At 45.3% G+C, this 13,365-nt stretch overlaps 1 protein-coding gene across 1 annotated transcript; it reads left to right on the plus strand.

Moving 5' to 3' along the window:
* The first annotated feature begins 963 nt into the window (after positions 1-963).
* Positions 964-6,124, plus strand: LOC117469040 (extracellular calcium-sensing receptor-like). The gene is made up of 8 exons (XM_034113432.1): positions 964-1,085; positions 1,508-1,802; positions 1,890-2,179; positions 2,415-2,710; positions 3,988-4,193; positions 4,311-4,532; positions 5,023-5,146; positions 5,223-6,124. The coding sequence occupies exons 1-8, from the start codon at positions 979-981 to the stop codon at positions 6,122-6,124; spliced, it is 2,442 nt and encodes an 813-aa protein (XP_033969323.1). The 5' UTR covers positions 964-978.
* Positions 6,125-13,365: the final 7,241 nt, after the last annotated feature.

Below are 13,365 nucleotides of genomic sequence, written 5' to 3' on the forward strand. Positions count from 1 at the left end.
ATGTATAGGAGCCATCGTTTTTGAACAGGTGGCAAAATTGTCAGATATAATCCTCAATGCATTCTTAATGGGACTCAGTGCTGCAGTTGGTAAATCGTCATAAATCGTCACCATGGTAACCTTTGATCTCTGGGTTTACACACACAGGTGTTTGTAAACATTCATTCACTACTACTTACATTTAATATCTTTATTTAACTCCTTCAGCCTAATTTCAGCTGCAGGAACCATTCAAATATCAAACTATTCAGCCTTTTCAGCACATGATGGGAAAACAACCTCTGTTAAAGGGGCAATTTATGAAAACTATAAAGGTGCTACTGAAAAGCCTTCACTGGTTCAGAGGATCTGCACAGCACAACAAACAGCATTGTTCTGAAACCACTAAGCAATAGTCACAATAATCTCAGCCAAGATTTTAGCTTTAAAAAAAACAAAACCATAAAGCTTTAAAAGATGGGGAACAATGAGCAAAACAAGATTATTTCTAATCATCCACCCACCTCCTTTTCTGAAAATCAAATACTGAACCTAAAAAAAATATAAAACATGTACAGTATATTGGCCATTGAATGACATGTCTGGCTTGACAGGGCCAGTTCTGCTGTGATGGCTTTAGATAAGGGTATTTGGGCATCCATCCAAACAGCATGACTGATGATTATTTGAAGAAAAGTTACATATAAAATATAGAATAGAAGAAATACATCTTGTCAGCGCTGGGCATGGCAGCGCAGTGACGTATGGTAGAAGGAGGGAAGCATAGTCTGGAAATCTTTATAAACCATTGAGAACACACAGTATAGTTTGCCACCTTGACGACAGTTGATGATGGAGATGTCTCTTATTGGTCTGATACTGTCTATAAGTTTGTGTGAGCTGAAGTCAGTTCTTGTTCTGAATAGTTATGGGGATGGCTCTGAAGCTTCATCTGTTACATGTAAGCTACAAGGTACCACTCGTCAACCTGCATTCTCTATGGACGGTGACTATGTCATTGGGGGTGTTTTCTCCATTCACTATTACATGCACACAGTGAAGCATAACTACACCACCATGCCCGAGCCACTAAGCTGCACAGGGAGGTTAGTACAGGGAGATTTTGGCTAGACTGTGGGGATATACAGTATATTGATGTTTATATTGTGAATTTGTGTTGCCATGTAGTTGTATGTAACAAAATGTGGATTTGTTTTCTCTTTCATAAAAATGTATAGTTTAACTGATTTATATACATTTCACAATTTTTAAAGAGAGATATGTGTAATTTAGGATTAAATTGACCATTGAAACAATTCAGCCAAGTTATTGTGAATTTTGGATATCAAGTGTTTGGGATTTTGACACATGTTTATTTTATGTGTATTTAATTGGTTCACATAAAGCCTAAAGAGAAGCTGTTCGTTATTATCCAGACCATATATTTGAATTGCAGTAATCTTGTAGTCTATCACGTATTATTTAAAAATCTTAAAGTTTTAACATTAACACCGATGTCTGTGTGCAGTATCGACTCCCGTGAACTGCGCTTCTCTCGTGCAATGGTCTTTGCCATCGAGCAGATTAACAACAGCACAGAGCTGCTTCCGGGGATCAAGCTTGGTTATGAGATCTACGACTCATGTGCCTCGGTGTCCGTGGCGGTGCATGTTGCATTTCAGCTTTCAGGGCGACTGGACCCGGTGTTTAACACCGGCGACAAATGCTCGCAGTCTGGTATGGTGATGGCCGTCGTTGGTGAGTCTGGGTCCACGCCTTCCATCAGTATGTTGCGCGTCATCGGGCCCTTCAACATACCTCAAGTAAATATTAAGAATTTATTGGAAACTGTGTTTGAGTCCATTACTTGTTTTGCCTCTGTCCCGTTAAATAACTGTTGTTTGCTTTAGGTCAGCCACTTTGCCACGTGTGCATGCCTGTCTGATAAGCAGCAGTACCCGAGTTTCTTCAGAACAATCCCGAGTGATCAATTCCAGGCTGACGCGCTGGCCAAGCTGGTAAAACACTTTGGCTGGACTTGGATAGGTGCTGTCCGGTCGGATTCTGACTATGGCAACAATGGCATGGCATCTTTCCTGCATGCAGCACGTAAAGAGGGGATCTGTGTGGAATACTCTGAGTCTTTCGATCGGACCCACCCACGTAGCCGGATCCAGAGAGTAGCTGACGTTATCCGCAGGTTTCTATATCACTGATTCTCCTTTAGTTCACTGTGCTGACACTGACCTTCTGCGAAGAAAAACCAAAACAAATTCTATAAGTGATGGAACATGTTTTTATTACAACAGGAAATATCTGTTTCTCATCTCTTATGTTTTGTTTTTCTTCATACTTATGACTTGTATTGTTATAAAAGACAATATTAATCATATATTATAACTATTGTTTTTATATGTCATTGAACGTCCCTCCAGGTCAACGGCTAAGGTTGTTGTGGCATTTACTTCCCCTGGAGATATGAGGATTTTGCTGGAGGAGCTGTCACGCAAGCCTTCTCCACCTCGCCAGTGGATAGGTAGTGAGTCTTGGGTGACCGACCCAGACATGCTGAGGTTCAGCTTCCTTGCTGGAGCCATCGGATTTGGCATTGAAAAATCTGTCATCCCAGGTCTGAGGGACTTCCTGCTGGATCTCTCTCCCTCTAAAGTGGCTGACTCCCCATTGCTTACCATGTTCTGGGAGGAAGCATTCAACTGCAGGCTGGTAAAAAGTGAGAAAGTTGTGCCAATTTTAAACATACATGACACTCACGGTAGTGTCTTGATTGTGTTAGTCTTTTTATTTTCTGTCAAAGTGAAACTCCCTGAATTGATCAGCCTGTTAAGACCAAACCCCGATTTTGACTGAAAGGGAAATCTAATATTTTTAATGAAATACATGAGGCGGACATAAGGTGCATCTCGGTGAATGATCTTACAATGTGATGTTCAGGTCATGTTTATTAACAATGCTGTCTAATATATTGTAAATAACATACATGTACATTATTCTACTTGGGCTATTATGCAGTGATTCCAGACTGTTTATTTGTTTAGTTGAAAGCTATTTATTCCTCAATGCACAACAATTTAGGGAAAGTCTCCCTTCAAAAATGGTGATAAAATAAATGCTGAAAAAAATAGTGGCTGACTCCCCATTGCTTACCATGTTCTGGGAGGAAGCATTCAACTGCAGGCTGGTAGAAAGTGAGAAAGTTGTGCCAATTTTAAACATTCATGACACTCACAGTAGTGTCTTGATTGTGTTGCCCAAAATGATCAGCCTCTTAAAGACAAAACCCTGTTTGCTAATCCTGCTAATCTAAAACATATAGTGCAGAGTTAAAATATATGTAAAATAAAACACATATAAAATGTGGAATATATTTTGTTGACAGGTTTTCAGTAATTGTAAAATAAAGAAGACGAACTATAAACAGGAATTTAGTAAATGTATGCTTTATGAGAAGTAATATATACACGGTATATGTACATACATAATGTAGGTGAGTTAAAGAGTAAGTACAAGTATGTAAATGTAGAGGGACAGTGTCAAAGTCCTGACTTCAAGAGTTCAGCAGTCTTATTGCGAGTTGAATAAAGCTGTGTAGGCCTGTTAGTGTGTCACCGTCTACCAGACAGCAGAGGGCAGATAGTTTATTTCTAGTGTGATAAGGGTCTCTGATTATCCTGTACTGCTGGTTCTAGTGTCCATCATGCATCATTATAACAGGGCAAGTCAGTATTAAATACAAGGAATACATGTTTTGCCTAATATAATTGTAAGTATTTGTCCGATGACTCATTTGTGTAAATGTGAGCTGCTGACATTTGAAAATAAACTAATAACGTAAAAAACAGATAGACATTTCGGCATAACAGTGATTTGAAATGTGATGTAAATCCTGCAATGCTTGTTTGGCAGGTTAAATAACACAATACACACATAAGAATTAATGAATGTAATTGTCATGGCTAAAAACACCTCCCTCTGTCTCTGTGTTTTTAGGTGAAGCCATGGACAGGAGTGTGTGTGATGGAACTGAAGATATAAAGACGCTCCAGAGCTCATACACTGACACATCTCAACTTCGAGTCACTAACATGGCGTACAAGGCTGTCTATGCAATAGCGCATGCCATTCATAACGCAGTGTGTCAGCAAACTGATTCTCCTACACAGTGTGATAAGTTCACTAAGCTAGAGTCCAAAGAGGTCAGTACAAATTATCTTGTTCTTTTAAGCTGCACGTCTATGTTATTAAATGAATGCTCATTTTATTTTAAATTATCTCTTAATCCCCTTCACTGTCTTCCTTTACTTCATCCCTAGGTTCTTAATCAGCTGAAAAAAGTTAATTTTTCCCAAAATGGTTATGATGTGTCATTTGATGCCAACGGGGATCCTGTGGCCACATATGAGCTGGTAAACTGGCAAAAAAAGGAGAGTGGCAGCATTGAGTTGGTGACTGTGGGGCAATACGATTCATCACTGCCGGTGGGCCAGGAGTTCCTTATCAACAGGAACCTCACCTGGGTGGAGGGTGGCACACAGGTGAGGAGCCCCAAAGCAATTATTTAACATGTTACATTTTCATATCATCTTAAAGGGTATAGAGTCTTTCATTTTTATAAAGAGTTTAAGGTCTCTGAAATGTTTTATGCTGACCATTAATATTATGAGGGTACCTCATGCAAATTCCAATGTTACAAAATAATGACAGAGTATTTTTAGTATAAAAGTTACGTTTATTATTTTAAATACGCATTTACTTACTTTTTATGGAGTGGAGAAAAGTGACACAATTAAAGGTATCTAGATAAGATAATCACTTTCAGACTGCTGAAACTTACTTTAGCTTTAGTTGATTTTTTTCTCTCACAAAAACTGGATTGTATCGCCTTGGCAGTGAGGTTGAAAATACAAAGATGTAAAAGACACAAAGAAAAACCTTGTGAAGAAAAAAACATGAATCTATCCTTTTATAATTTTAGCTTCAGAGCACACCTGTCTACATGTGAGTTAATTTGTATATATGTGACAGGTGCCTGTGTCAGTGTGCACTGACAGCTGTCCTTCAGGAACTCGTAAAGTGCTTCAGAAAGGAAAACCCATCTGCTGTTATGACTGTACACCGTGTCCCGAGGGAGAGATTAGCAATGCTACAGGTATTTCTTTTTGTAATGTATTTCTACAACATAAAATATAAATTCCAACTGCTTAAAGCTGTTTTCTTTTTTTCAGATTCCTTTGATTGTTTCCCTTGTCCCGAGGAATTCTGGCCTAATGCAGAGAGAGATACGTGTCTTCCCAAACCTGTAGAGTTTCTTTCCTTCAACGAGGCCCTTGGAATCGTCTTGGCTGCTTTTTCAATCGGTGGTGCCTGTCTCACCATTATAACAGCGGCTGTGTTCTATCGTCACAAGAGCTCACCAATTGTCAGGGCCAACAACTCTGAGCTGAGCTTCTTGCTGCTCTTCTCCTTGACTCTATGTTTCTTATGTTCATTAACGTTCATTGGAGCACCCTCGGAATGGTCCTGCATGCTGCGCCACACAGCGTTTGGGATCACATTCGTCCTCTGCATGTCTTGTGTTCTTGGAAAAACTATAGTAGTTCTGACGGCCTTCAGAGCTACACTACCAGGTAGTAATTTGATGAAATGGTTTGGGCCTTCACAGCAAAGATTGACTGTAGTGTCTTTCACGTTTATTCAAGTTTTGATATGTACTATTTGGTTAGTTCTTAGTCCCCCCTTTCCAATGAAAAACCTCACGACATACAAGGAGAGAATCATCCTGGAGTGCGCATTAGGATCAGCTTTGGGGTTCTGGGCTGTACTTGGGTATATAGGCTTACTGGCTGTCTTTTGCTTTGTGTTAGCTGTCCTAGCTCGGAAACTACCTAATAACTTTAATGAAGCCAAGCTTATCACATTCAGCATGTTGATATTCTGTGCAGTCTGGATCACATTTATCCCAGCATATGTCAGCTCTCCTGGGAAATTTACTGTGGCTGTGGAGATATTTGCCATTCTGGCCTCCAGTTTTGGACTAATTACGTGTATATTCGCTCCAAAATGTTTTATTATTTTATTTAAGCCAGAGAAAAACACCAAGAAACATTTAATGAGCAGGGGTTTGTAAAACATGTAGGTGGCTTTATAAAGCTTATACTCTGCACATTCAAATATGCTTTCCTTGTTGATTTAAATATTAATATTGGAGTTTCTTTTATGCTCAATATTTTACTAATTGTAATGTAATTTTGTGAATTTAATAATAATACCCTATTTATATGGGATTAGTTTTGTATCATAAAGATAAAGCAACACTTTCTCAGAATAAAGCAAAACTATGAGTTTAAAAGAAAAAAAAACTGAGTCAAGCAAAATAAAATACATTTCAAAAATAAAACTATAAGTTGCAAACAAATCATTTGTGTAATCATGTAAACTATAAGTATTTTTTCTTTGTTTTAACATAGGTTTTTGTTTGCAGTTCTTGTTTCTTCTTTCTCAATGATCTGTCACGATCTGTCTGTGTTGGGTTTTGTCTTGTCTTTTTCTGTCTTTGGTTTCCTGTTTTGTTTTGAAAAGTGTTCACCCCTGTCTTGCCTGTTGCTTCCTGTCTCTGTGTTCTTCCTGTGTCTGTGTTCCCTCCTGCCTGATTGCCCGATTGTGTTCACCTGGTGCCCCTGTGTTTTCTCCTCCCTCCTCACCTGTGTCTTGTTTGTGTGATTGGTCTTGTGTGTATTTTAGTTCTGGTTTTTCTGTCTGTCATTGTTGGTTCATTGTTTGTAGTTGACTGTGTGTCACAGGGTAGTGTTCTGTGTTTCTACTTTGTACCTTGGAATAAAGGAATATTCTTGGAAATCTGCATTTGGGTCCTGCCTGCTTACTCAACCCTGACAGAATGAACCAACCAGAAATGGGCCCAGCAGATCCATTTGAGGTGGAAATACAACATTTTACCTTTTCTTTGGCTTGCTGCTATAGTAGGTGGAGGGGAGCATCCAGTGTTCAGCAGAGAGAGGCTGCTCTGGCAGAGGCTCACCAGGTGGCAACAGTGGATCCATCTCTAGTTAAGTTCTTACCTGACTGGATTTTGGATTTCCTCTCGACGTGTGATTCCCGGCCTGCTAGCCCCAGGCATGCTAGCCCCCTGCCTCCCAACTCCCAACCTGACACCATACATCTCGGTGTGTTCCGTCTGAAGTCAACCCCTGCTTCTTCCCCATTTCCTGCTCCTGTCCTGGAGCCGTTCTCGGGCACTCGTCTGGCTTTTGGAGGTCCACGGAGCCTCCAAAAGGCTCCTAGGAGAAGGAGTCGCAAGTCCAGGCTAGCAGCCCGACCCCCAGAAGCCATGCTTTGGGCTCCAGTACAGGCCCCAGCAGCCATGGTTCCGTCTCCAGAACCGGCCCACACAGCCATGGTTCCAGCCCCAGTTCTGGCCCCAACAGCCATGGTTCCGGCTCCAGAACCGGCCCATGCAGCAATGGTTCCAGCCCCAGTTCTGGCCCCGGCAGCCATGGTTCCGCCCTCTGTTCCGTTCCAGCACGCCATTTCTCAGGAACATGAGCAGGCGTGGCGAGACTTTGAGGAAAGCCAGCGGTCCTTGGCTCTATGCTTCCCGGGCCTCGCTGCTCGGGTCTCGACTTTGACGTCTTCTGCTGCATTTCCTGCCTCCTCCAGTCCACCTGTGAATTCCACTCCAGCCCCTCGTGTCCTGTCGGTGGTCCGGCCGACTCCAGCACCCCGTCTCCTGTCGGTGGTCCGGCCGACTCCAGCACCCCGTCTCCTGTCGGTGGTCCGGCCGACTCCAGCACCCCGTCTCCTGTCGGTGGTCCGGCCGACTCCAGCACCTCATGTCCTGTCGGTGGTCCGGCCGACTCCAGCACCTCGTGTCCTGTCGGTGGTCCGGCCGACTCCAGCACCTCGTGTCCTGTCGGTGGTCCGGCCGACTCCAGCACCTCGTGTCCTGTCGGTGGTCCGGCCGACTCCAGCACCCCGTCTCCTGTCGGTGGTCCGGCCGACTCCAGCACCCCGTCTCCTGTCGGTGGTCCGGCCGACTCCAGCACCCCGTGTCCTGTCGGTGGTCCGGCCGACTCCAGCACCCCGTCTCCTGTCGGTGGTCCGGCCGACTCCAGCACCTCGTGTCCTGTCGGTGGTCCGGCCGACTCCAGCACCTCGTGTCCTGTCGGTGTTCCGGCCGACTCCAGCACCCCCTGTTTTGTCAGTGGTTCGGCCCACTCCAGCCCCTCGTGTCCCGTCGGTGGTCCGGCCGACTCCAGCACCCCGTCTCCTGTTGGCTCTCCGGCCGACGCCAGCCCCCCGTGTCCTGTTGGCTCTACGGCCGACGCCTACCCCATGTCCTGTACCGTTGGAGGTCCCGCCGACTACTCTTCTGCCGGGGGTCCTGCCAACCCTATGTCCTGTGATGTTGGGGGTCCCGCCGACTACTCTTCTGCCGGGGGTCTTGCCAACCCTATGTCCTGTGATGTTGGAGGTCCCGCCGACTACTCTCCTGCCGGGGGTCCTGCCAACCCTATGTCCTGTGCTGTTGGAGGTTCCGCCGACTACTCTCCTGCCGGGGGTCTTGCCAACTCCATGTCCTGTCCCGCCGACTGCTCTTCTGCCGGGGGTCCTGCCGGTCCTGTGTCCGGTGCCGTTGGAGGTCCCGCCGACTACTCTTCTGCCGGGGGTCTTGCCAACCCTATGTCCAGTGCTGTTGGAGGTCCCGCCGACTACTCTCCTGCCGGGGGTCTTGCCAACTCCGTGTCCTGTCCCATTGGGGGTCCCGCCGACTACTCTTCTGCCGGGGGTCTTGCCAATCCTATGTCCTGTCCCGTTGGGGGTCCCGCAGACAACTCTTCTGCCGGGGGTCTTGCCAACCCTATGTCCTGTGATGTTGGAGGTCCCGCCGACTACTCTCCTGCCGGGGGTCCTGCCAACCCTATGTCCTGTGCTGTTGGAGGTTCCGCCGACTACTCTCCTGCCGGGGGTCTTGCCAACTCCATGTCCTGTCCCGTTGGGGGTCCCGCCGACAACTCTCCTGCCGAGGGTCCTGCCAACTCCACGTCCAGTATCGTTGGAGATCCTGCCAACACCTGTTCCGCTGTGGGCCCTGCCAACCCCAGATTCTGTCCTGTTGGGGGTCCCGCCGACTGCTGCTCCGCCGGGTTTCCTGTCGACACCTGTTCCGCTGTGGGTCCTGCCAACCCCATGTCCTGTCCTGTTGGGGGTCCCGCCGACACCTGCTCCGCCGGATTTCCTGCCAACACCAGATCCTGTCCTGTTGGGGGTCCCGCCGACACCTGTCCCGCCGGGGGTGCTGCCAACTCTGTGTCCTGTTCCGTTGGGGGTCCAGTCGACACCAGCCCTTGCTCCATCCGGGGTCCCATTGACACCAGCCCATGTCATGTTCAGGATCCCGTCTACGCCTGTCCCGTCGGCTCCGGTTCCTGTCCGGCCGATACTGGGTCCTGCCCGGTCTCCGGAGCTGTCCCGTCGGCGCCTTCCTGCCCGGCCTCCGGAGCTGTCCCGTCGGCACCTTCCTGCCCGGCCTCCGGAGCTGTCCCGTCGGCGCCTTCCTGCCCGGCCTCCGGAGCTGTCCCGTCGGCGCCTTCCTGCCCGGCCTCCGGAGCTGTCCCGTCGACGCCTTCCTGCCCGGCCTCCGGAGCTGTCCCGTCGGCGTCTTCCTGCTCGTCCTCCGGAGTTGTCCCGTCGGCACCTTCCTGCCCGGCCTCCGGAGCTGTCCCGTCAGCGCCTTCCTGCCCGTCCTCCGGAGCTGTCCCGTAGACGTCTTCTTGTTCGCCCTCGAGCCCGGCTCCCTGAGTGCCGCGGTCTTCGCCCTCAAGCCCGGTCTCCTGAGTACCCCAGCCGTGGTCTTCGCCCTCGAGCCCGGCCTCCTGACTCTCCCAACCACTGCCTTCGCTCTCATGCCCGGGTCCCTGAGTTCGCCCGCTGTGGCCTTCGCCCCTTTTTGGACTCTGCCTTGCTCCCGGGCCGTCCGCCCGGGACCCCTTCCGGGCCCGTCCTCCGGACCTCCTCCACCCACCCTGTTGGTCCTGGTTGTGCGTCCCTCCTCCAGACCCCCTCCACCCACCCTGTTGGTCCTGGTTGTGCGTCCCTCCTCCAGACCCCCTCCACCCACCCTGCTGGAATGTTTTGGACTTTTTGGGACGTCTGGGATCCGTCCCTTGAGGGGGGGGTACTGTCACGATCTGTCTGTGTTGGGTTTTGTCTTGTCTTTTTCTGTCTTTGGTTTCCTGTTTTGTTTTGAAAAGTGTTCATGCCTGTTGCTTCCTGTCTCTGTGTTCTTCCTGTGTCTGTGTTCCCTCCTGCCTGATTGCCCGATTGTGTTCACCTGGTGCCCCTGTGTTTTCTCCTCCCTCCTCACCTGTGTCTTGTTTGTGTGATTGGTCTTGTGTGTATTTTAGTTCTGGTTTTTCTGTCTGTCATTGTTGGTTCATTGTTTGTAGTTGACTGTGTGTCACAGGGTAGTGTTCTGTGTTTCTACTTTGTACCTTGGAATAAAGGAATATTCTTGGAAATCTGCATTTGGGTCCTGCCTGCTTACTCAACCCTGACATGATCAGACTTTTGCTCTCGCTGCAGCACTCTCATTTGCGCTCCTTCACTTTTTGTTTGAGATTCTGACGCAAACGTCCCAGGTGGGCGGGACTTTCAGGGGTGCGTACCCATTGGCTACTCAGTTTTTGAGTGACAGCCCAGTCCTCCAGCGATTGTACAGTGCAGGCAGCTGCGGTGCGGTAGCAGGGGTGTGGATAGAGTGGCAAAGTCACGCCCATCTACTTCCGGTCCATGGGACCTTATTTCGGAAAAATAATGTATTGAAGTCAATGGAGAGAGAAAACTTATCTTTCGATCCCATTTGAATTGTGCCATGAATTACACATATGATGTTTGTCAATCTTAAAAAATAATTTCCATGTCAAAAAAGTCACAGTTTGTCGTAAAACTGTTGAAATATAAGACTATGAAAAATACGCAACTAGAAAGACTACAAATCCCAGAGTCGCGTAAGTGATGTCACAATTGTTTTCCTCCACTAAAATAGAGATAGCTAAGATAAGATAACGCCATATAGATAGAATCTATCTATATGGCGCTGGCTAAGATAAGATAACTTTAACAAGATGCCTGTGTGCTTAGTACCAGGTTGTTATCATACCAGCAATGGGTCTTGCTCGTTCTTTTGCTTCCCGACTGATGAAAGGACCAGGAGTGGCTTGATCAAGTTAGCTACCTAGCTAGTAGCTAGCACGATAGTTAGCATTACAGCCTTGTCATTTTTATTAGCCTTAACATGAAGTAACATTAAGTAACCCAAAATGTTAAACAGTAAGAGTAGTAGTCATATTTCGTGAACCCTTTGAAGAGTACTGTCACCGGTGTGGTCATTCTATAATACACAATTTAAGCCCGGGGGAGAAATGCTAACGCTAACGCTAGCGATCTTTTCTACTTCATGCTATCTGCACAAATGGTTGACATTAAACATTAAAACGACCAGGCAGTTCAGAGAGAATCAAAGGAAGGCAGGCAGGCAGCTTTGCATGACATTCTTCAGGACGTGTTTCATTGTGGTGATAGTGAGGGTAGTCAATCGTTTTGTTGACAAGACAGTAGTGACGGCCATCTTGGTGACGTGTGTTGTTGACCAGAGATGTAGTTCATTGAGCGTTTCACACAAACAAATGTGTTACTTCACAGTTTTACGACACATTGTTTTTTTTTTTGACTTGCAAAATTATCTTTTAAATTGACAAACATCATATGTGTAATTCGTGGCACAATTCAAACGGGATCGAAAGATAATCTTTCTCTCTCCATTGACTTCAATACATAATTTTTCCGAAATAAGGTCCCATGGAGGTCCACCGGAAGGGGAGGGACTTCGCCACTCTATATAACACCCCCAGAAGAACCAGCATTTCAATTATTATAATACTACAAGTGAAAATATATGTAAGTATTGATCATTTGTGTTGTTTGTGCTGTACTATACGGTCTGTTTCTTTATTGTGTTAAGTGAGAAGTAAAGCTGTGCTATGAAAGTTAGCTTTTGCTACCTTTAGATCCATAACAATGCAAGCTAAGTAGCCTAACAGTTAGCTACATAGCTAGCAGTGAGTGAGCGTTCAGACACCGGCGCACACACTCAAACGGACTTGTGTGCCTGACTCTACCAACAGGCTTTCATGATTCTGTTTAGATATGCAAGTACAGTATAAGCCATGATAGCTTATTTTATTAACACGCTAATTTGATATGAAAATCAATGGAGGCTGAGTTAACTTTGTAGGAAAACCTACCGTCCATGACTGCCCCTGAGCTGTGTTTTATTTGTTAACTTCATATTTTTCATTTCCTAAAACATTTATTTTCCTCTCATATTAACAGTGTGGATCATTGAGACAGCGTGGTGTCCGGAGTCTTATCCCGTTTTCCCGACAGCACGGAGGGGGGGGCATGAAGAAAGACCTGCACCATCTTCATTCACGCTGGGCGTTGCTGTTATCACTTGCTCAGTGTCATTTCATTTGACCAAATGTCTTTACATATACATTTAATAGATTTTATTATTATCCATCTTTTTGTTTTATGTCCTTTTATTTAAAACATTCTTTGAGACTTAATCTTCTGGTTCAAATTTCAATAAATGTAATATATATATATATGTGTATAATCACTCTTATGTCTTTATTCTACATGAAAATGTTAGAGATTCCATTCAAACCTGTTGATTATTCATATCTTCCTCAGGAATAGTATGTTGAGTTTTTAATGCTAAATGTATATCATTTTCTCATAGGATATAGAATGAGACGACACCAATTTTATCCTTTGTGTATGAATGCTTCAGCTCTTCAGACCAACATAGTGAGATGTGAGCATGTTCCTAATTGTGTTGGTATGCTACCTAGGTCTGGTCTGTTTAATAAAGCAAATCTGCCACTTTTATATTGTAGAATTTGTTAAATTAAAGCAGTCTTTAATTGTTTGACCTAAACATAGCAATATATGCTTTTGAAATGTAACATGTCTTTGAATAAATAACAGTATACAGTTTATATTGTGTATCACCTTTATCTTGAAAATACATAGATGTGTTTTCTTTATCTATAAAATAAATAAATAGACAGACAGACACTTTATCAATCCCAAATTGGGAAATTATTTAACAGCAGCAGTGTGTTCAGGTATTAAAATATTTAAAGTTGGAATAAAGTATAAACTACACAACACAAGTATAATGCACAGCAATCCATAAGATAAGTCCGATATGTTCATGAAAAATCCCCAGGAGGCACCAACACAAACGTGGCCGAGTGGACTCCGGAGTTTGCTGCATGAGTTGCA

This window comes from Trematomus bernacchii, unplaced genomic scaffold, assembly GCF_902827165.1.
Source record: "Trematomus bernacchii unplaced genomic scaffold, fTreBer1.1, whole genome shotgun sequence".
NCBI lineage: Eukaryota > Metazoa > Chordata > Actinopteri > Perciformes > Nototheniidae > Trematomus > Trematomus bernacchii.